General features: G+C 46.9%; 1 protein-coding gene across 2 annotated transcripts in view; it reads left to right on the plus strand.

The window, feature by feature from the left end:
- Positions 1-24,183, plus strand: part of DVL1 (dishevelled segment polarity protein 1) — a 92,938-nt gene that overhangs the window by 32,414 nt on the left and 36,341 nt on the right. Inside the window, exons 2-5 of one of the 2 annotated variants that reach the window (XM_048518815.1) lie at positions 16,875-16,944; positions 17,183-17,190; positions 20,839-20,859; positions 23,044-23,064. In XM_048518815.1, coding sequence (XP_048374772.1) covers positions 16,875-16,944; positions 17,183-17,190; positions 20,839-20,859; positions 23,044-23,064 — 120 coding nt within the window. The remainder of the gene's footprint in view (positions 1-16,874; positions 16,945-17,182; positions 17,191-20,838; positions 20,860-23,043; positions 23,065-24,183) is intronic. The other variant, XM_048518814.1, reaches the window with a different exon arrangement.

Here is a 24,183-nt window from a genome sequence, read left to right on the forward strand (position 1 = left end):
GCTGGGCGGGGCATGACGGGGGCGTGGCAGGGCATTCCGGGGGCGGGGCGTTCCTGGGCGGGGCTGTGGCAAGGACGCAGCCGCTGCGCCGGTCCTTGGGCGGGAAACGAATGCACACAGGCGCAGGCTGCCACGCACGCCGGTGCACCTCCTGCTAGACTGCTTCAAATTCTGTGCGCTACTGCTGAGAGGAGGGGCGTAACTAAGGCAAAATCACCAATTAGTAACCCCCTCTCGGCACACACAAATAATTAGTAACCTACTCTCGGGAACCTGTGAGAACCTGCTGGATCCCACCTCTGGTTCAATCCCCGGCATCTCCTGTTAGAGAAAGAACCAGAGAGAAGGTAATGTGAAAGACCTCCACGTAAGACTCCGGAGAACAGCTGCAGGCCTGAGTCAGAGGCATAGCTGGGGAAAACTGTGCCAGGGGTGGGCGCTGTATTTGCCGCCTCCCCCATGGGCCCCCATGCCGCCCTTCCCCCATTTATCTTATGAGTATGTGGCCGGGCAGAGGAGGTGCTCAGCCAGGCTGCTCGGCCGGGCAGAGGGGTGGCCAGCTCTCACACCTGGGCAGTCCTCTCGCACCGCGGCCAGCCCTTCTGCCCGGCCGAGCGGCTGCTGGATGACCTTGGGCTAGTCGCAGTTCTCTCCAAACTCCCTCAGCCCCATCTGTGTCACAAAATGGGGAGAGAAAGGGAAGGGAGTTTGTGAGCTGCTTTGAGACTCCTCGTGGCTGAGAAAAGCAGGGTATAAATCCAAAATCCTCTTCAACTGTGTGTTGAGTGCAACGGAAGCAGGAAGGAAAGCCTTCGAGACACTAAACTCGCGCTGCACGTTGGGATGCCGGCGGGTTTGCCGCTTCGGTCTCGCAAAGAAATGCGGAAAAGGCCAACTTATTCCAAGCTTGTCCCCTGAGCGAGAGTATCTCCGAGGGTGTCGCCTTGAAAGGCCTGGCATCTCACATCCCGGTGGGGGTTTCCAGGATCGGAAGGTCACAGCCCAAGTTCAGCAAAGATCAGGGCCGCTCCTGAACTACTTTGTTCTTGTTACCTTGACCCTCCACCCAGCCCTGGCCTATTTTAAGAGCTGGTAGCTCTGATGATTATTCGCACATAATTGTTCCCTGGAGGGGGTAAAAGCAGAGCTGGTCGGTTTAGATAAGGCCTTTGCTACCTCTTGGCTGCCTGCTGCTGGCTGGCTAAAGAAGGCTGTCTCCAAGCAATTGTATTGGAGACAATTGCCGCATGAAGGATGTACTTACTGAGGTTGCCAATCTGCAGGTGGGCCCTGGAGATCTGGAATTGGAGCTGATCTCCAGACGAGAGATCAGCTCCCCTTGGAGATCGTGGGACTTATTTGGTGAACTAGACGGGTTTCCGCACTTCTACGTTGCAGCTGGGTGACCCTGGGCTAGTCACAGTTCTCTCAGAACTCTCTCAGCCCCACCCACCTCACAGGGTGTGTGTTGTGGGGAGAGAAAGGGAAAGGAGTTTGTACACCACCTTGAGTCTCCTTTTGGGAGTGAAAGGCGGGGAATAAATCCAAATTCTTCTTCTTCATACAACATGTTGCTGATCCTTACAACAACCCTCTAAGGTAGGCCAGCGGCATTGCAGATGGGATGGCTGAGAATCTGCAGCGTGCAGTTCATGGGAGAGGCCAGATCTGAACAAGGGAATTCTGCCTCCGTCTCCCTGTTTGCGTAACAGCTCTGCTGTGCTGGCAAAATCCTTCAAAGTGTCCTTTAATTTTGGCCACCTTTGCAGGAGGGGAAGACGCAAGCCCCTCTCGCTGCCTCTCCTCCTTTGAATCTTGACTGAACTCATCGGAGAGCACGGCAGCTGTCACCACCGTCTGACTGCGCCGCGTTTTATCGGCCGCATTCAGATCGTCCTTTTGGGGGTGGGAGGAAGAAGCGCGGGATAAATTATGCACTCCTGCCTTTGATGAGTTTGTCACAGCAAACCTTCATTTATTTATGAGGTGCCAAAAACATTTGACTTGAGGAAGGGGGGCTTTTCTCTTGCTGCCTCTGTTTTTAATTGCATTGCTTTGGGGGGGGGGGATCAGGTTTTGATGTGTATTTAAGGGGGACAGTCCCTTGGTTCAGGATAGGAATACCGGCCTCCAGGTGGGATTTGGGGATCCCCTCAAATTACCACTGATCTCCAGGTGACAAAGACCAGTTCCCATAGAGAAAATGACTGCCGTGTGGGGTGGCCTGTATGGTCTTGTACCTCACTGAGGTCCCTTCTCACCCTGGGCTCTGTGGTTGCTCCTTGGAAGAAGTCGATTCGCTAGATAAGTGTTACGTAAAGTTCTAGGGCACAGTCTGAGAATAGGGTATGGTCAGTTTTAGGTTTCAGGTATTTGCTACAATTTTGGGAACAATTTATGACTGAATAAATTAAATTAAACATTGGTTAGGGTTAAGGCAAGGGCAGGGGCTCAGGCTTCCGTTAGTGTTACGTAGAGTTCTAGGGCACAGTCCGAGAATAGGGCTATAGTAAGTTTCACGTTTTGGGTTATTATAACGCCGTTGTAACGCCGATATAAGAGTTAGGGTTAAGGCAAGGGCAGGGGCTCAGGCTTGCCTTAGTGTTATCTTGAGTTCAAGGGCGCAGCCCGAGAATAGGGCTATGGTCAGTTTTAGGTTTCAGGTATTTGTTACAATTTTGGGAACAATTTATGACTGAATAAATTAAATAAAAATAATAAGTGAGGGTTAGGGTTAAGGTTAAGGGAAGGGCAGCTGGTCAGTATTGCCTTAGTGTTACGTTGAGTTCTAGGGCACAGTCCGAGAATAGGGCTATTGTCAGTTTTATGTTTTGGGTTTTCGTTTCGCCGTTGTAACGCCGTTGTAACGCCGTTGTAACGCCGATATAAGGGTTAGGGGTAAGGCAAGGGGAGCGGCTCAGGCCTGCCTTAGTGTTACGTTGAGTTCAAGGGCGGAGTCCAATATTAACACGACGGTCAGTTTTAGGTTTCGGGTTCTTTCCTTTTTTGTGGAACAATTTTTGACTGAATAAATTAAGTAAAAATAATAAATTAGGATTAGGGTTAAGGCAAAGGCAGGGGCTCAGGTTTGCGTTAGTGTCGCTCAGCTCGGACTGCTTGCATGACTTGGACCGCTTGTAGAAGGTCTGAGGGACAGTGAACTGGCCCCCTTTTTAAAAAGTTTGAGGACCCCTGCGCTAGAACATAAGTTGCTCACGTGCTCTCTATATGACAAGCTTAGAGAAGAAATCTTGGGGCCTATTTTGACCGAATAGGCTGGGAATGACCATAAATGGAAATGGAACTATTTGCTGTTGTGGGTAAGGACTAAAGAGTTTCCAGTGATGTAGCCCGGTTTTGTGTTTTAGTAAACAAATACAGAATTGGACAGGAGACCCTTCATTCCTATGGAGGAATGTTAAAATAAGTTTTCCTTTATATTTTAACTCTCTAATCTCTTCGTTTGTAAATAATTTGGAATTTGGCTTTTTATGAATTGTTGTTTTACTGGTTGTTAACCGCAAATAAATAAACTAACTAAACACCCCGGGCTCAATCCCCAAAGCTCAGGAGTTTTCCAACCTGGATCTGGATTCCCACCCTCCCACCCCATACCCTCCTGGCAACCCCAGTGTATGGATGTGACTTCGGGCATCCATGTTTTATTTTATTAATACTTTGAACGATTGCAGATTGGCCAAGGAGTTGTGTGTGTGTGTCTTCTTTTGCTGGGATTTAACAAAACCTATGCTTTTGGGGGGATTGCAAAGAAATCTGCGACATAACTATTCATGGTTCTTTTTGAGATGACCTCCCACGTTGGTGGGAGAAAGCAAGGTACGGGAGGAACTATCTTTTGGATCTTTTTACACTATCCTTTCTTCTAGAAAACCCCCCTTGCTTTTGGACTGACCTTGCATTTCTTTGCATGCCTGAATGGTGTATTGGGGATTGCTTTGAGGAAGTCTTTTACAGAATCTGGTTTTCGGAGTTTGTGCGGGGTTAATCGGAACCCTTTTGTAGTTGGATTGAGTAGATTTTGCCGGTATCTTTGTGGGATTTTGCCGCACGCAGGTTTGCTCCGTTGGGCTCATTCACGAAGTCTTCCTATACTAGAGTTGGATCATTGCTCTGTTTAGCTTGGGACTGTCTGCTCAGACTGGTAGGGCAGCCGAGAGAAAATTGCCCACCATTTGTGGCACAACAGTCTTGAACCGAAGATGCCGATGGATGGAACTTGAAACCCTCTTTGTGCAAACCAGGTGATCTGTTACTGAGCCCCAACCCTCTGCTTGTGTTGATGATGTCCTAGGTTATGGTTGAAAGGCACAGCATAATGCCACTTGTGGAATTGCTAAGTCTGTTCATTATCCCTGCTCAGTCATCGAAGACATCCTAGATATCAGACTCCAGCGCAGGAAAAAAGCTGGATACGATACTGAACAATCCACTTTCACTGCATTATTGTGATGGTTTGCCAGTCAATCTTGCCATTTCACACAGGCCTTTTGCATATGCTCGGCCTCTTCTAGTCAGTATACATTGCTTTTGGGCCAGATTCTCAATGGTGCACGTGTTTTCCCCTCTTTAGAATTCACCATGCCACAGATCAGAGAATCCCTGCAGTTTCCAAGAGTGGGCAAAGTGTGATTGTTTCCCCCTTCCTGTGCTGGGGAAGTGGTGCAGAGCAGTCTGTGTTTTGCTTCTTTCAGCCGTGGAGTTGTCCTGGCACAGGGGTCTGCAACCTGCGACTCTCCAGATGTTCATGGACTACAATTTCCATCAGCCCCTGCCATCATGGCCAATTGATAAGGGCTGTCCTGGCAGATTGTCGAGGCCAAGGGGATCCTGCAGATCACCAAAGCATGATCCTTCAGACTCTTGATTCCTGGCAATCCGTGGAGAGCAGGGTGGCCAACCTCCAGGTGATGGCTGGAGAACTCCTGAGGTTACAATAAATTACAGGAATCAGTTCACCTGGAGAAAATGGCCGCTTTGGAAAGTGGAATCTGCAGCAGTATACCCCATTGAAGCCCCTCCCCTCCCCAAACTCCGCCTCCTCTAGGCTCCACCCCCAAGAATGCCAGGCCTTTCCAACCCAGAGCTGGCAATCCTAGTCCATCCTAGCGGAGAAGCTGCCCATATGATGATGATGATATTATTATTATTATTATTATTATTATTATTATTATTATTATTATTATTATTATTATTATTATTATTATTATTAATAATAATAATAATAATAATAATAATAATAATAATAATAATAATAATAATAATAATAATAATAATAATAATAATTTTAGTATACCGCCCTATCCCCGAAGGGCATATGCATGCTAAGGTCACCTTTAGTACAGTCTCCCCATGGTATCGATCAGGGGTGTCCAACTCTGGCGCTTCAGATGTTCATGGACTACAATTCCCATCAGACCCTGTTGGCATGGCCAATTGGCCATGCCAGCAGGGACTGATGGGAATTGTAGTCCATGAACATCTGAAGCACCAGAGTTGGACACCTCTGTTATAGATAGTTCACCCGTGGAATGGAGGGAATCTTTCATACTTGTGGGGCAGTTTGAGAGGTCACTGCCTATTGGATCCTCCCAAGCTCTACCTATCCAGTTGGTGAGAAATTAGCTCGTTCAGTGTACTTTGTTAGTTGAGGAAGTCAGATGCTCACAGCGGAGAACAGAATGTTTCAAGGATCACGGGCCGACTGCCAAGAATCGCAGCTTTGTATCGAGTTCCCTCCGACGATGTCTGGGCTCTTTATCTCTTGAGCACACATCCACTCGCTTTTATTTTGCCCTTCCGCCTGGCAGCCCAGGGCAGGATGAACCCCGTTCTCCGCCTCCACTTCATTCTCAGGCCAGCCCTGTGAGGTAGGCTAGGCTGAGGGGGAGTGACTAGTCCCAGGTCACCCAGCAAGTTTGCATGAAAGAGTGAGAATTCGAGCCCAGGTCTTCCAGATTCTAATTCAACACTATAGCCACTACCGTATTCTAGCACTTATAGTGATCCTATCTAGTAACTCCCCAGATAATTTTGCTGGAAGTTTTCCCAACAGCCAACTATATGAAGTGGTGATGGGAAAAAATGTTATAATCTAAGGACCTAAAACATCCTGAATTATATGTGGGGCGTGAGAGTCATCAGTGTGAGTCTACATTTCCTACAGCAGCTCCTCTGTTCAGGTATTGATGGTTTTTTTCTACCCTCGGAAAGTTACCGCTTGTCTCTGCCCTCTCTGGTTGACCTGGGGCCGTCATACTCAGCCTGGCCTATCTCGCAGGGTTGTTGTGGGGCTAAAAAGGAAAAGTGGCAAGCCTCATCTTCCAGGGCGAGATAAAAATGTGACATGTAAACATGCATTTGTTCTTCTCCTGACAACGACAGAGTCTTATCACAGAGTGCGATGCTTTGTTTTCTTTCTTTGCCCTTCTCTTCTCCCCAACCCTCTCCCTTAGCCTCAGGGCTGGTGCTTGGTGAAGGCTCCTCTGCCTATGGCTCTGAATTCGCCCTCCAAATGATGCACGAAACACTGCACACTTTGTCTCAACCCTCTAAGGAGCGGGCTGGCTCAGCAAGCTGGTAGCGGGTTGTTGACGCTCGGTTCCCCAGACTTCGCCACTCTGCCAATCACATGATTTTCTTGGGAGGCTGCCTGAGGTAGGGTGACTCTAAAAATAGAGAGCGCTTCGGAACCAATTAACATTTCGGGGTTTGAATGCACCGTCTGCACGTCGAGAAACACACACATACCCCCAAACCTCCCATATAGAAGAGAAGAAGAGTTTGGATTCATATCCCCCCTTTCTCTCTCCGGGGAAAGCAATGGCAAACTACCCCACAAAAACAGCTTGCCTATCAAATCACTGCTTTCAGTGGTACCCCAGGGTCGGATACGACTGAAGGGGAAACTTTACCTTTTTTCTCTCCTGTAGGAGACTCAAAGGGGCTTACAAACTCCTTTCCCTTCCCTCCTCACAACAGACACCCTGTGAGGTGGGTAGGGCTGAAAGAGCTTCTGTGGCTAGCCCAAGGTCACCCAGCTGGCATGGGTTGGAGTGCACAAGCTAATCTGGTTCACCAGATAAGCCTCCACAGCTCAAGGGGCAGAGCAGGGAATCAAAGCTGATTCCCCAGGTTAGAGTGCACCTGCTCTTAACCACTACACCACACTGGCGTAGTTTATAAACTACCTCAAGTTTTATTCCGCAAACTCCTTTCTTCAGAGTGGATGTTAGCCACTGTGGGCCACTGGTACAGTTTCAGTAGCCCTATTGAAAGGTTGCTGTTGTGGGGAGAGGAAGGGAAATGAGTTTGTAAGCCCCTTTGAGTCACCTTACAGGAGAGAAAGGTGGGGTATAAATCCAAAGTCTTCCTCTTCCTCCTCCTTTTCCTCGTCTTGCTGCCAAGAAAATGGGGACCGCCAAAGAACGCAAAAGGGGAAATGTGCCCCCCCCCCCCGCCCCCAGCAAGTTGCTTTGATTCTTCCAAGGTGGTACTTAACAAGACTTCAGACAATAACAGCCTAGAAAGCAAGCACTCTCTTTGACTCGTTCTGCTGATTAAATTGCTCCCGGGAATGATCCGTGCAATAAAAAATTGTGGTGCGCAACGAGTGCTATCAAAACCAGTGTTTAATAACCAACCGCCTGGAGCATGTATGAATAAGAGGTCCTGCTTAAATTTTGATGAGGTATCCTTAATGTCCCTAATATATATGCAACGGAGGTCCTAGGAATACAATTCCCTGTCTTGCACTGGGTCCAGCCTCCAATTCAGCAAGCCCTGGATGCTTAGACTGGCTGTGGTTTTTTCTTTTGAACCAGGGTGGTCCTTCATACAAAACCAGTGCCTGGCCCCTGAGCTGTGGATGTTGAGTTTCTCACATTGCGTTTCTCTCATTTCTCCCAAGCGTATGTCACCATCAAACAAAGGGGGTGGCATGCGTGGCTGGGATGATCCCACTTTTTCTCACAACAGCCCTGCAAGGTTGGTTAGTCTGAGAGCCAAATGACTAGACTGAGATCACCCAGTGAACTTTCAGGAGCATGCAGAGTTTAGAACCCAGGATCTCCTGGCCCCAATCCAAACCTCCGGCCACTGCAACGTTTTTGCTTTTTGGAGGGTAGAAGTAAAACATATGATTTTCTCTCTACTTTCTAACAGTTTAGCAGACATATATATTTTTATATTTTATATTTATGTAAAAAGTTAAATCTATATTCCATTTATAAGTATATTTTATATTTATTAGTGTAAGCATAAGAACATAAGAACATAAGAACGAGCCTGCTGGATCAGACCAGAGTCCATCTAGTCCAGCACTCTGCTACTCGCAGTGGCCCACCAGGTGCCTTTGGGAGCTCACAGGCAGGATGTGAAAGCAATGGCCTTCTGCTGCTGCTGCTCCTGAGCACCTGGTCTGCTAAGGCATTTGCAATCTGAGATCAAGGAGGATCAAGATTGGTAGCCATAGAGCGACTTCTCCTCCATAAATCTGTCCAAGCCCTTTTTAAAGCTATCCATGTTAGTGGCCATCACCACCTCCTGTGGCAGCATATTCCAAACACCAATCACACGTTGTGTGAAGAAGTGTTTCCTTTTATTAGTCCTAATTCTTCCCCCCAGCATTTTCAATGAATGCCCCCTGGTTCTAGTATTGTGAGAAAGAGAGAAATATTTTGTAGTTATAAGTATATTTTTGCTATCACAAAGATGGAAACTTTGGCTTTTAAAAAATGGGATGTAAGACTGTCAAATTCCATAAGTTCAGACTGGATCATGCATATTTTGCAGCTGCAAAAGGTAATCATATGGTATTTTAGCTTGGTTTGCCGCTGCCTGCTTTCTCCACACTTAAATTAAATGGTGATGTTTACAGAACTGAAGGAAAGAAGTTTGGATTTATATCTCGTCTTTCTCTCCTGCAAGGAGTCTCAAAGCGGCTTACAAACTCCTTTTCCTGGAGCGGGGAAGCGAATCCAGTTCACCAGATAAGAGTCCACTGCTCATGTGGAGGAGTGAGGAATCGAACCCGGTTCTCCAGGTTACAGTCCACCGCTCTTTCGAATTCCTTGATAAAATAAAGGCGCAATCCCATCTACCCTCTGAAAAAAACCTGGATTTAACCTAGACCAGTGGTGGCGAACCTTTGGCACTCCAGATGCTTAAAAGTCTGTGCTGTCCAATTGGCCCCCATTTTCACCCAAATCTTCAACAAATCACTAGAGATGTGCTATGTTCCTTCCTGCTTCAAACACTCCACTATCGTCCCAGTGCCGAAGAAGCCTTCCATCAAGGAACTGAACGACTACAGACCAGTTGCTTTAACATCTGTAGTTATGAAAACTTTTGAAAGGCTAGTGATGTACCATTTGAAAACCATCACGGATCCACTGTTGGACCCCTTGCAATTTGCATACCGAGCAAACAGATCGACAGACGATGCTGTTAATATGGCTTTGCACTATATCCTACAGCATCTTGAATCGCCAAAGACCTATGCAAGGGGTCCTCTTTGTTGGACTTTAGTTCAGCATTCAATACTATCAGACCGGACATGCTTCTAACCAAACTAAATCAGGTAGCAGTACGTGAGCATATTTGTAGGTGGGATCACTGCAAGCTTCCCTAACAGATAGGAAACAGCAGGTGAAGCTAGGAAAAATTACATCGAGACACCTGTAAAATGAGCACAGGGGGCCCCCAAGGCTGTGTACTTTCACCACTTCCTCTTCTCTCTGTAGCCATACCAATGACTGCATCTCAAACGATCCATCTGTTAAAATACTTGAGGGAATTTGCAGATGATACAACAGTGATTGGTCTCATTCGAGACAAACTTGTATAGGGGAAACCGCATACAGACGGGAGGTTGAACAACTAGCCCTCGTGGTGCCACTGGAACAATCTAGAACTGAACACTACCCTTAAAAAAAACCTGCGTAGAAATGGTGGTAGATTTCAGGAGAAACCCTCCCATCCTACCTCCCTCTCCACAATACTAAGACAACACAGGTATCAACAGTAGAGACCTTTTAAATTTCTAGGCTCCATCATATCTCATGACCTAAAAAATGGGACAATCTAATATCAAAAATGTCATCAAAAAAAGCACAACAAAGAATGTCTCTTTTCTGCGCCAACTCAGGGAAGCTCCAAACTGCCCAAGGAGCTGCTGGATACAGTTCCCACAGAGGAATCATTGAGTCTGTCATCTGCACCTCTATAACTGTGTGGGTTTGGTTCTGCAACCCAACAAGATCGACACAGACTTCAGAGAATAACTGTGAACTGCAGAAAAAACAATTGCTGCTAACCTGGGTTTCCATTGAGGACCTGTATACTGCATCGGTCAAAAAAAGGGCTGTGGAAAATATTTACTGGACCCTCAAGCATCCTGGACATAAACTGTTTCAACTCTTACCCTCTAAACGGGCCGCTACAGTATATAACTGCACACCAAGACAACTAGACATAAGAACAGTTTTTTTTTCCCTAATGCCATCACTCTGTTAAAACAAATAATTCCCTCGATAATGTTAAACTATTTATTACATACCTATTATATAATTAATACTGCACTACTTTTTTCATCATTCCTATTACCCATCTCCTCCCACTTATGACTGTATGACTATAGCCTGTGCTGACATTTTATTTTACATTTTTTTTTATTTTATTTTATGATTTTACATTTTATGTTTTCATTACTACTGATTGTTTCCTGATTGCTTACTAGACCTATATGACAATCATTAAGTGCTGTACCTTATGATTCTTGACAAATGTATTTTTCTTTTATGTACACTGAGAGCATATGCACCGGAGACAAATTCCTTGTGTGTCCAATCACACTTGGCCAATAAAGATTCTATTCTATTCTATTCTATTCTATTCTATTCTATTCTATTCTATTCTATTCTATTCTATTCTATGTTATGGACTACAATTTTCATCAGCCCCTGCCAGCATGGCCAATTGGGGCTGGCAGGGGCTGATGGGAATTGTAGTCCATAATATCTGGAGTGCCAAAGGTTTGCCACCAAGAACCTAGACCATTGGCAGCTTGCCGCAGTTCTTGGTGCGCATCTTTCTTTCAGGTTCCTGTTGCGAACTAGCACATAAGCGCATTGATTAAATCAGGCATCCGCTTCACAGGGGTTTTTTGCGTCTGACCATGTGCTGGGGTGTGCTGGCAAGCTGCTAAAGAGAGAGAGAGAGAGAGAGAGAGAGAGAGAGAGAGAGAGAGAGAGAGAGAGGGGCACTATTGGAAAACTGTTTTAAACGTCGATAGTTAGCCGTTCCGAAATCAATTTCGCTCAATTGAGAGCAACTGAGAGAGCAGAGAGGGCAAAGTGGATCAGGGCCGCAGGGCAGGGAAAGAATGGGGTGAAGCCATTCATCCCCAAAGTACTCAATTAAATTCTGTTCCTGTGGCTTGGGTACAAGTCACCCAAGGTACTGGTGAAAAATAATGATTTTTCTCAAATCGTGGCATTTTGAAAAATAGCGTCAGCTGCTTGTACTTTGTGTTCCAGCGCGGTTTTGCCGCCTCTCGAAGCCCAGCTGGGAGTAGCTTTTTTTTCGCTTCGTAGCCTGGGGGCTCAAATCTGTGTTTCGGATTACAACAGAGCCAAGAGCTGGCTGCGCGGAAGCGGCAGCTGACCGACGCTGCCCAGCTATGGCGGCAGTGTCCTTTTGGTGGCTTGCGATGATCTGCTCAGAGGGGCTGTCTTTTGGGGTCCGATTCCAGCATGCAGCAATATCATGGGGTATAGCTGTCTCTAGACTCTGCCACTCCAGAATATGAGGGGAAGTACCTGTTGAAAGACCCTTCCGTATCAAAGCATTCCTTGACCCTGGAAAGTTAGCACATCAAGGTGGATGAGAGGCAGCGCCTTTCTCCCTGACACTCTAGCTTTCTGTGTACAGAGGGATCTTACTTCACGGGGAGCAGCAGAACGATCCCCCTGTTGAGAGAACATGTTTCTTGAGAGGCAGCGTGGTGTCATGGTTGAGGGCAGGTGGGTTCTAATCTAGAGAACTGGGTTTGATTCCCCACTCCTCCACCTGAGCGGCGGATACTTATCTGGTGAACTGGATTCCACTGTAGGAAAACAGGAATCCGGACTAGATGAGCCTTTGGTCCGAATCAATAAGGTACCTCTTACTTTGTGAGCCGAATCCAGATCTGGGATGGAACATTTTCCGTTCTTGTGCCTTGCTGGTGGAAAGTTTGAAATATAAATAAATATAAATTAAGAAAAGGTGGAGCTGACAATTTCGGTGGGTCCTGCTGGGATGAAGTAAACACAGAAGGGCTGAGCCCCTGAAATTTTTACTGGGGTGGACCGATCAAGAAGCTTTATACTTGCTGTCCATTATAGATATCTGGTATTGCTCACATTTATTTTCTCTTCTCTGGCTATGGAAAGTTCGGAGGTTTGCGCATTCACAGGCTGCAGTGAGAGTAGACCAGCCCGCAGCCTCTTGAGTTGCGGGTTCAAGCCCCACAGCCCCGACACGTAGAGCCAGGAATGTACAAACTGGATGGAAATGCAGCCGTCTCTCGATTTCCCTCGTGGCAAATATGTCTATGTTTGGTCTATGCTTTGGAAGAGTCACTTCTTCTCTTGTGGTTCGTGTGGCTGTTTTGCACAGTGGAAGCATTGAGGAAACTGTAAACAGAGAGAGGGTGATTTCAAAACTGAGAAACCACAGACACAGGGTTTTATTAGGTTTCAAATTGATGGCGTCCCTTGGAGACCAACATTGATTTTGAAGAGTGTAATGAAAAAATGTATTTGTTTTTTGGGGAAGAAAGGGCATCAATCCTCAATCTGTGGATAGTTCGTGTTTCGTGAGAAGTAGATTGGTTGTGAACCTATCAAGACCCTGACGTTCCATAGAGGTTGCCTACAGTGTCTCTGCATGATTGGGAACAAAACTAGCTCAGATCTATCAATCAGCCTACACTGTTTGCAGATAGCTCTGTCATACGTAATGCAGAGCTGCAGAGAGTTACCTGCCTCCAGAGGAGGCTGTCTTTGCTATCTCTGCAGGAGCCTCTGCTCTAGTTTTATTTTCTTGCATAGGGGCACTGTCATATTAACAACTCCCCAGGAAACATATTGGTGGGTTGTATACTCATACCCTCCTTACTTGTTGTGCTGGGACTGCAGCATGCATTCTGGTCAATTTTGGGGGCAGAGTCTGAGGAGGGAGGGGTTTGGGGAAAGGAGGGGTTTCAATTGGTATATAATGTCATAGAGTCACCTTTCAAAATGGCCATTTTCTTCAGGGGAATGGAGATCAGCATGGTTTAGTGGTTAAGAGCAGGTGCACTCTAATCTGAAGAACCGGGTTTGGTTCCCTGCTCTGCCACTTGAGCTGTGGAGGCTTATTGGGGGAACCAGATTAGCTTGTGCATTCCAACACATGCCAGCTGGGTGACCTTGGGCTAGTCACAGTTCTTTGGAGCTCTCAGCCCCACCCACCTCACAGGGTGTTTGTTGTGGGGGAGGGAAAGGAGATTGTCAGCCCCTTTGAGTTTCCTTACAAGAAAGATATAAATCCAAACTCCTCCTCTTCCTCCTCTTCTTCTTCATCCTCATCCTCATCAATTTAATAGGGGGAAGATGTCCAGACCTCACCTGGCGGTTGGCAGCCCCAGGCAATAGGCATTGAATTTCACCTGGAAGTTCTGTTTCCTGGATTTTCTGTTTATCCTGCCATAGATGAGTGGAAATCCTTGCCTGGTCCCAGTACGTTTTCCCTTGTGAGTGAGGCTAAGCGCCCTTTCCCCAGGGCCACAGTTCCAATCCGATCTTCCAGGATCTCTCCGAGGGTAGCATCTTTCCCCTCCCCTTCAAAGGTGTGCGCGCCTTTCTCTTTCTCTCCATATCTCTCTAGCTAAAGCGGACCTCCCTTTCACTTTCCCCTACTGCTTACACTCTCCCAACCTCTATTGTAGTATTTGTTTGAATCCCGTGCCCTGAAACGTAGGCGTGGGTTTTTGCAGCAGGGCAGAAGAAGAAGAAAAAAATTAGCTCGGTGTTGCGTCCTGATGAACGCCGTGTAGGTGAAATTGACTCCGCGCTGCTACCGGGAGCAATTAGCTGTTTGCCTTGAAGCTTTGTGTTCGAGACAAGTCCCCGGTGAGATCTGCCAGAGCATTACAGATGTCATCTTTCACCGAAGGCCTTTTCAAGGTGGTGTTTTTACAGCGATTTGCTGTTGGCTGCAGGGAGTTGCCGCTTCTTAACCAAGCAGGGTTTTTAAGTTGAAAGAGGTATGAACTTTACCGTCTTCTTTGACGATCTCTCTGAAGAGCCCAATCGGTGTAACGTTTGGACCAAGATTGGGAAGACCCCAGTTCAAATTCCCGGTGTCCCCCATTTGGATTTCGGCAATAAATAAATCATTTAATTTATTACATTCCAAATTCCTTCAGAAACTAATGGGGCTCCCTAGATGTGTGCCTTATGCTGCGTTGTGCATTGAGATGGGCCAAACAACTCTAGAAACCTTGGCATGGATAAGGGCCATAAAATATTGGCTGCATATACATTTTCTAGTGGGATCCAATAGCTATATTCCCTCTCTGTTATCAGATCACTTTATTTCAGAACGGTATACTTTGATCTTTAGAAAGGTTGAAGCTACTGGTTTCCCCTTGGAATCACTCCTTATGCTCACAAAGGTGGAAGCCTTCAGACTAGTTAAGAATAGGCTCTTGGATCTTGATTTTCATAATTTGACTCGTGCTGCCAAGACAACCTGTTCTCTGACTACATTATTAATCCCATGCGAGCGTGGAATTATGGCAGCATATCTTCGTCTGCTTATTAATCCCACCCAGAGGAGAGCCTTGGCTACTGCAAGATGTAATGTAGCTGCCATCAGCTCTGCTGGAGGGAAGATTTAAGAATATGGAACGTTCTAAAAGAGTTTGTTCATGTGATAGGACTACGTTTTGAAACACTTGACCATTCTTTGTTTCTATGCCCTAAATACAATAAGATACGCATGAAATACATGAATTCCATTTTCTTGAAATGTTCTCAGTGGCATGAGTGTTATAAGATACCCAATCTCCTGAACAGCTCTGATGTGCTCTTTTGTGAAACTGTTGCAAATTTTATACTGGAAATTAGTAATTTTAGCAATTTTAACTGTATTTCTTAACCTTGTTTTGTTTTAAAACTTTGTCCCGTTTTATATGCCAATAAAGGCTTGTGTAAAAATAAAAAATATATATTGTCGAAGGCTTTCACGGCCGGAATCACTTGGGTGCTGTGTGGTTTCCGGGCTGTATGGCCGTGTTCTAGCAGCATTCTCTTCTGACGTTCCGCCTGCATCTGTGGCTGGCATCTTCAGAGGATCTGATAGTCAGATATCAGATCCTATCAGATCCTCTGAAGATGCCAGCCACAGATGCAGGCGAAACGTCAGGAGAGAATGCTGCTAGAACACGGCCATACAGCCCGGAAACCACACAGCACCCAAATAAAAAAAATACTTTTGGACATGGACATATAATAATGTACATGCAGTGGGAGGTATTGCATTTGTAAATGCCCGGTGTGCCATGAGGAACAGTACTTTCTGGGAACTATCAGACTCAGTAAGGTGCATTTGGAAGGCCCGCATCCTACTTCATGGATTGCTCACAAACTGGGGCTTTTAGAACTCAGTAGCTCCATCTGTGCTGATGGCCAGAAGGTAGCATTGCAGCTTTCAAGCCAGTAGGACAGTGGTGGCGAACGTGTTGCACGGGTGCCAGAGGTGGCACTCAGAGTCCATTCTGTGGGCACGCATGCACAGAGTTCATCATGTGATAATAATGTAATTATTTCAGGGAGATTATTAGCATTAAACCTAATACTAGCTTTGGGGAAGCAGTGTTGGTAACCCTGATAAGCGCTGTTAAACCCTATTGATTTTAATGGGAAGAACGAAAGCGTGATCCTTTACCTGGGAGTAAGCTCGGTTGCTGGCTATGGGGTTTGCTTCTGAGTAAACCCTCCTAGGGTCGTGATTCACTCATTGGAAGAGATGCATGGTTGCTTCAAAGCAAAGCCACCGGCTACCACCAAGCTTACTCCTGAGTAACGCATGCCTCGGAGCCAACCGTTTTTTCTAAACTAAAACCTCAGTATTCAGGTTAAATTGCCATGTTGGCACTTTGCGATAAATACGTGGGTTTTAGGTTGCAGTTTGGGCACTCGGTCTCGAAAAGGTTCACCATCACTGCAGTAGGATCTAAAGTCTGCCCTCTCACCCTGTAGCTGAGCTGCTCACAGACTGCCTGAATCGGTGTGCTAACAAATATTTTTACATGGCAATTTAAACACAATTATTTATCAGAGACAGATACCAGGAAACAGGGACTGAAATTGCTAAGGAGGCAACCGCTATCTTACTGTGACATACATTGTACTGACTGCAGTGGAATGGATTGCTTCCCAATAATTTTATTTTGTAGAAGAGAGTTTTATTTTATTGCTTTGTTGGAGGGCACAATCGAAATTTTGCCGTGGTCACTCTGCTATCTTCTTTTCTTTGTGTCTATGGATATATCAGCATGGTGTAGTGGTTAAGAGTGTGGTGTAGTGGTTGAGAGCAGGTGGATTCTAATCTGGAGAACTGGGTTTGATTCCCCACTCCTCCACCTGAGTGGCAGAGGCTTATCTGCGGAACCAGATGTGTTTCCACACTCCTACATTCCTGCTGGGTGACCTTGGGCTAGTCACAGTTGTTCGGAACTCTGGGAACTTCTGCTGTCGCCAATATCAAGGTAGGTCTGCTAACTGATGCAACTTTTTGACATTTTCCTTTTCTTCTTTTCCCCCCAGGGTGGTGAAGGAAGAGATTTCCGATGACAATGCAAAGCTACCGTGCTTCAATGGACGTGTTGTGTCCTGGGTATGTTGAACGACCTGCGTGCTTTGGGCCGTATACAGTGAGAAGTGTTTCAGGGTACCAAAAGTAACCTTGCTAGATCCAGTGCCGGGGAGGGCTAGTTGTCCCTTTTGAACAGAGAAGAGAGGAGAATTCTTGGCTGGGCAGTCAATGAGACCGCCTCATCTGGCCTTCCGAAGTTCTACCTCTCATTCAAGCTCCAAACACTTACTGGATAACCTTCAAGACGACACTGCTGAAGCTTATTCTGTCCTGGTCCCCACCTGGTGCAATAAGCTCCTGAGTGAGATCAGGGCCCTGCAGGATTTGAGTCATTTCCGCAGGGCCTGTAAGATGGAGAACATAAGAACATAAGAACATAAGAACAAGCCAGCTGGATCAGACCAGAGTCCATCTAGTCCATCATTCTGCTACTCGCAGTGGCCCACCAGGTGCCTTTGGGAGCTCACATGCAGGATGTGAAAGCAATGGCCTTCTGCTGCTGCTGCTCCTGAGCACCTGGTCTGCTAAGGCATTTGCAATCTCAGATCAAGGAGGATCAAGATTGGTAGCCATAGATCGACTTCTCCTCCATAAATCTGTCCAAGCCCCTTTTTAAAGCTATCCATGTTAGTGGCCATCACCACCTCTTGTGGCAGCATATTCCAAACACCAATCACACGTTGCGTGAAGAAGTGTTTCCTTTTATTAGTCCTAATTCTTCCCCCCAGCATTTTCAATGACTGCCCCCTGGTTCTAGTATTGTGAGAAAGAGAGAAAAATTTCTAGTATTGTGAGAAAGAGAGAAAAAACCACCCTACATAATTTGGTATCATCTGCAAACTTGGCCACCACACTACCCACCCCTACTTCCAGGTCATTTATGAAGGTCATTTATTTATGGAGCTATTCCGCCAGGCATTTCCTGGGGACCAGCCAGGTTGACATTTGTTATCACTGGCCTCCTGTGGGATATTGCGGTTTTAAGTTGCCATCATATTTGTGACCATTGGAATTTTGTAGTATTTTAGATTATTTACTGCTGTTTTAATTGAATATTGTTTCATACTGTTGTACTGCCGCCCTGAGCCCTTCGGGGATGGGCAGGGTAGAAATTTGAATAAATAAATAAATTATGCTCAGCCTGCCAACAGAACTGTTGCAAGATATTCTCCCAGTTGGGATCCTGTTGAAAGGCTTGTTTTTTAGTCCCTCGTAGTTTCACCTGCTGCCCCAGTTGGGGACTGATTCACACATGTCTGTGCAGCACCGAACAACAGGCCTCTGCATCTTGAAATCTGATTCATGCAAAGATGCAGCCAGAAGAGTTGTGTAATTGGCAGTCGGTCCTGCCCTGATTTAATTCCAATTAATTACAAATGAGATGTGGGGATTTACAGGCGATGATCTGATCTTGAATGACTTATCCTTTCAGTTTCATAGAGGCCCATTATTCATGGAACACTTTCCTCAGGCTGTTCAGCAGCTCTTCACTGTTCAATGGGCTTGCAGAGGGGTCTCCTCGCATTTTTCTGTTTACACGTGAGGAACCATTCTCTGCCTGCCCTGAAGCTAGCTTGCTGGTCTCAACGGGCCTCTGCAACTTTTCCTGGTTCTCTTAACTCTGCCTACTGACTCCTCTTAAAAACACAGACTCATCACACCTGTAGTTGCCAGATAAAGGCAATGATCTGATCTTGAATGATTTATCCTTTCAGTTTCATAGAGGCCCATTATTCATGGAATGCTTACCTCAGGCTCTTCAGTGGCTCTTCAGTGTGCAATGGGCTTGCAGAGGGGTCTCCTCACATTTTTCTGTTTTTACATAAGGAACCATTCTCTGCCTGCCCTGAAGCTAGCTTGCTGGTCACGATAGACCTCTGCAGATTTTCCTGGTTCTCTTAAGTCTGCCCACCAACTCCTCTTAAAGGCACAGATCTCATCATACCTGTAGTTGCCACATGAAGGCCTTTGTTAAAACCCTTTAAATTGCAGTTTTATTGATATATTTTCATTTCCGTTTTGCCACATACGAAGGAGTCTCGTGGTGCAGAGTGGTGAGCTGCAGTACTGCAGTCCGAGCTCTGCTCGTGACCTGAGTTCGATCCCAACGGAAGTCAGTTTCAAGTAGCCAGCTCAAGGTTGACTCAGCCTTCCATCCTTCCAGGGTCGGTAAAATCAGCCCCCAGCTTGCTGGGAGTCAAGTGTAGACGACTGAGAAAGACCGTGGCAAACCACCCCATAAATATAGTCTGCCTCGTAAATATCAGGATGTGATGTCAGCGTCAGGGTATGACGTCACCCCATAGGTCATTAATGATTTGATGCTTGCACCGGGGATTACCTTTACCTTAAAATAGGTTTGCCAACATCTAAGGAGTTTAAGGAGGGGACAGATTTCAGCAGGGTATGACGTCATAGTGTCCGCTTTCCAAAGCAACTATTTTCTCTAGAAAAACTGACTTCTATTGTCTGGAAGTTTGTTGTAATTCTGCGAGAACACCAATCCCCCACCTGGAAGTTAGGAAACGTGTTCTGCCTCACCTGCTGGAACATCTGGCAGGTACTCTGTTCAGTAGGGTTGTGGAGCGTTCATCAGCATATTCTGCGCTGGGGTGTTTGTGAATGGATTGCTGCAATTCAGCGCACAGCTTTATAGCTCTCACCGGTGACTCACTCAGCGAGCGCCTGGAAGCTGAACGGGGGCGGATTTACGAGCATTTCAGCTTTGGGTGAGGGCTCTCCTGGATCCACGTACGGGGTGTTTATTCAGATGTGCTTTCTCTTGTTTTTCAGTTTTGTAAGATTTTCCCCACAGCCCTGCTCTATGTAACCCCACCCTCTGAAGTGCCATAGGTCAGGTGCAGGGGAGGGCCTTTTGAGCAGCGGCACCCAGACTGAAATATCCTCCTCAGGGGAAAGTGCTTATTCCTTCCTTGGTGGGCTTCAAGCGTTATGGAACAGTGGTCTTCTTTCAGACAGCTTACAGAACTCAGGGAGAAAGGGGTTCAAATTCCCCGCTCCTCCACATGAAGCCTGCTGGGTGACCTTGGGCTGGTCACAGTTCTCTCAGAACTCTCTCAGCCCCACCTGCCTCACAAGGTGCCTGTTGTGGGGAGAGGAAATGAAGGAGTTTGCATTCCGCTTTGAGACTCCTTACAGTTGAGAAAATCAGAGTATGAATCCTGATTCTTCTTTTTCGTGTACTCCAGCTTATCTGGCTGATCAATTAATCCAGTGCTTTGGTAGGCCTCCGCTTTGCAGCATTCCTGTGGGCATTGGTGGATAAATTCTTCCCTCGCGGATGCCCAGCCCCAAATCGCTCCTGTGCCGAAGGGACAAAGGGTCTCCCCGACTCATGGCAAGGCGGTTCTTGAATGGCAGACTTTGCTGCCTTTGGGTCTTCGCCTTGTGTCAGCAGCCTGTGGGCCAAACACGCCAAGCTCTTGTGCAACTTGAACTCTCTTCCCTCGGTTTCTCCTCCAGAGCTGGGTTGGCGTTCGGCCATTCCTGTTTCTCCGAGCTCTTGCCAAAGGGCGAGTCAAGTGGCAACCTTTTCCCAATTTGTTCTGTCAGATGGGGAAACTGAAGCGAGTCTTGAAGTGGGCCAGAAATGTTTCCAGCCTTGTTGGTGGAGTGCCAGCCTGGTGGAGTGATTAAAGTGTTGGGCTAGGATCTGGGAGAGCCAGGTTCAAATTCCGACTCTGTCGTAGAAGCTTGCTGGGCGATCTTGGTTCACTGGAGTGTTGTGGGGTATCCAGGCTGTTTGGCCGTGTTCCAGTAGCATTTTCTCCTGACGTTTTGCCTGCATCTGTGGCTGGCATCTTAAGAGGATCTGATGGTAGTAAAACAAGTGGAATATATATACCTGTGGAATGTCCAGGGTGGGAGAAAGAACCATTTGCATTGGTTATCAAGTGTAAAGGGTGCAATTAGCAAGTGTGATTTGCATGTGTTGAGTGGAATCCACCCATTTTAGCATATGTAAGTAACAATGAAGTTGCATAATCAATTAGTGAGGGCATCTGCATAGGAGTTGCCTGGCATTTTAATCCATTTGATTGCTTCCTACCTGGAGACATCCTGTGTCTGAGGGGTGTTCACTAACCATTGTCTTGATTCTAGTGTTTTTAAGTACTGGTAGCCAAATTTTGTTCATTTTCATGGCTTCTTCCTTTTTGTTGAAAATGTTCATGCCCATGTGCTTATGGATTTCAGTGGCTTCTCTGTGTAGTCTGACGTAGTGGTTGTCAGAGTAGCCCAGAATTTCTGTGTTTTCAAATAACATTCTGTGTCCAGCTTGGTTCAATCACACGCTCTTGGTCAAATGTACCTCATGGCATCAGAGGCGTAGCTAGGCCAGAGTGCACCCAGTGCACACTCTAGCTTTTTTGCCCCCCATCCCCCCCCCGCGGCATCCCACCCCACACACTTTTAGGAAAGGAGCAGGCCGAAGAAGCCTGCCTGCGTTGCCTGGGCCTGGTGGGAACTACATTTCCCAGGAGCCCCTGAGAAATGTAGTTCCCACCGGGCCCACGCAATGCAGGCAGGCTTCTTCTCTGGGATGTTCCAATCCTAAAAGTAAGTGGGGGGGGGTGCGCCGTGGGTGTGCGTGCCGTGGGAGGGCGGGGGGCGCCGTGGAAGGGGGAGCAAGGGGGCACCACCGGGGGGACCACGCGGGGCCGCCGGGGGCGGGGGATTTTTCCGCCCCCCACGTGACCAGAATCGGTGCCCCCGGTGCTTTGCGCACCTCCTATCCCCTGGTGGCTTCACCACTGCATGGCATTGTGTTGGTTTTGTTTTGATTTTGCCGTTCAGTCTGTGAGTTCTAAATCTCTGCCTCCCAGGGTGCCTCTAACTGCACCTGGAGTTGTTCGGCATGACTGCTGGTAAAGATGTCTGGAGAATTAGTCTGAAGAAGAAAAGGTTAAGGGGTGATGTGAAAGCCATGTTTAAATATTTGAAAGGAAGCCACGTTGAAGAGGAGGCCAGCTTGTTTTCTGCTGCCCCAGGAGCTAGGACAAGGAGTAATGGATTCAGGGTGCAAGAAAAGAGATTCCGCTTAAACATTAGGAAGAACTTCTTGATGGTAAGGGCTGTTTGACAGTGGAATACGCTGCCTCAGAGGGCGGTGGAATCTCCTTCTTTGGAGGTTTTTAAACAGAGGCTGGATGGCCACCTGTCAGGAGTGCTTTGATTGTGTTTTCCTGCATGGCAGGGGGTTGGACTGGATGGCCCTTGGGATCTCTTCCAACTCTATGATTCTATATAATCAAAACCATGGTTAGTTCCAACAACGAAGGAGAGGAAGGAACTGGCATGCAACCCAAAGAGGGGTTTGTAAATCTTAATCAGGACGTCAGGCAGTATGAAATCTGAATTGTATTCAGCTATTTTTTGCCTAGAGTCCCGAGTCTCTCTGTAAATCCTCTCCAGCCTCCTCCATAACTTTCAAGTTGACCTTGCAGGATCCTCGCTATCTTGGGAGCAGTGAAATGCTCGTCCGCGGATGAGGACAGTGAAGCTCAGGATTTTTTTTTGCTGTTCCGCAGACTCCTGAAAAGCTTTCTCCGTGTCCAACAATCCCGGCAAAGCCACCCTGCTGTGGCTCGGTCTTTTCCGCCCCCTCTCTCTGCAAAGAGAATAAGCCGGCTGTTTCATGTGCCAATTCTGAAACTAGCCCAGCTTCTGGCAATGAGTTGAGCACAGCGGGTCAGCCATTGTTGGCCATTTTCAAGGCAGGCGTTGCGGCAGTGGAACGTTCTTCTCCCATTCGCGTCCTTGAGATTGGCAAAGTCCCCGGCTGGTTTGTGGTGACGTCATGCTTCTTTTCGCCGGCAATGATGTATGCACCCAATATGGGGAGGGGCGTTGTGTTATGGATCCGGCACATATTGATAAAATCATTACAGCATCTCACTACATTACATGGAGGTGGGCAGACATGCTTAGCAGCCCATTCCACGTTGGAATTGCTGAGTCAACCACTATGGAGTCCTTCGTTCATTGTAAAAGTCAGAACTTATCTCTGGCCTTAGCACATGATGCGCCTGGAGGGCTGGACTTGAGATGGGGGGCCAAACCCTTTGGGACACCTAGGATTGCCAGCCAGTGGGATACTAGTGGGGGCACACAGGGGGTGCTGTTACATTGACAGCATGCTTTCATGTCTGGGGCAAGCTCCAATTCAGTGGAATCTCTATGATTTCCACAAGTGTATAAAAATGGCTTCTGTCTTTTAGAGGGACAAGCTACTTTTGATCACCTGGATTGGGCAATTTTTTAGGCTGCTAATTGTAGAATTCACCTGTGATATTTAGTTTTCTTTAGGAAAAGAGGCAAGTTTCTAATCCTTATAGCCATGGTAGAATTAAAAAGGGGGAAGCATGGTAAAAAAAATATTTTAAAGCAAGAAAGGTGGATGACTCTGTGGTTTTACCAGCAGAAACACTGTGGTTTTACTATAGAGTTTCCACTGAACCCTAGAGAGGCATGAAGTTACTTCTGTGTTTGCCTGGGGCTGGGCGCTGCAAAGCTCCTGAGCGGCCACATATCTCCCCCCTCCACATTTGCCACTTGCACTGGTGGGGAGGCACCTACATCAACGCAAGACTGTGACGGCTCCAGAGGTGAGTTCGCCTCTGGATTGGCCTCTTTGTATCACAATTGAATTCGGCCATTTGCAGCCTACACACTGTCTGATCCAGATTATCCAAAGTCGCTTGTCCCCCTAAAAGCAAATTTCATGCACTGAGCATGTTCTCTTTCCTCTTTCTCCATCTGCTCTGCTTTGCCCGTCTCTTGAGGCGACCGCTACGGAAGCCGGATGCCATTGTCAGCAGAAAGGAGCCCTGGTTTCCCGTTGAAGCGGAGAGAACTTAATACATCGGGGCAACTCTCTGTCAGGATCTTAATGGGGCCGGGAGGAGCATGCATTTCCTTCCTTTAGTTTCTCCTCCCTCTGTTTTTTAAAAAAATATATCTATTCTCATTAGCAGAGCAAAGCCTTGGGGAGAGACTGTCTCTCTGCCTCTTTCTGTGTACAATTCTCTTACATACCTTTCCCATTAACATTTTCCCAAATGTGTCGGTTACGGGAATGTCAGTTTCGGTCAGCCTGCTATCGGGCTGAATCTTCGGTTTTTCTTCTTTCAGCATTTCCCCAGTGGCTGCTGTTTGGGGCGACAGATTGAGCTTGATGAGAAATATGTTGCCATTCTAGAAAAATCATTTTTCTTAACATTTTGGGCCTTTTTGGTGTTT

This window comes from Sphaerodactylus townsendi, linkage group LG16, assembly GCF_021028975.2.
Source record: "Sphaerodactylus townsendi isolate TG3544 linkage group LG16, MPM_Stown_v2.3, whole genome shotgun sequence".
Lineage (NCBI taxonomy): Eukaryota > Metazoa > Chordata > Lepidosauria > Squamata > Sphaerodactylidae > Sphaerodactylus > Sphaerodactylus townsendi.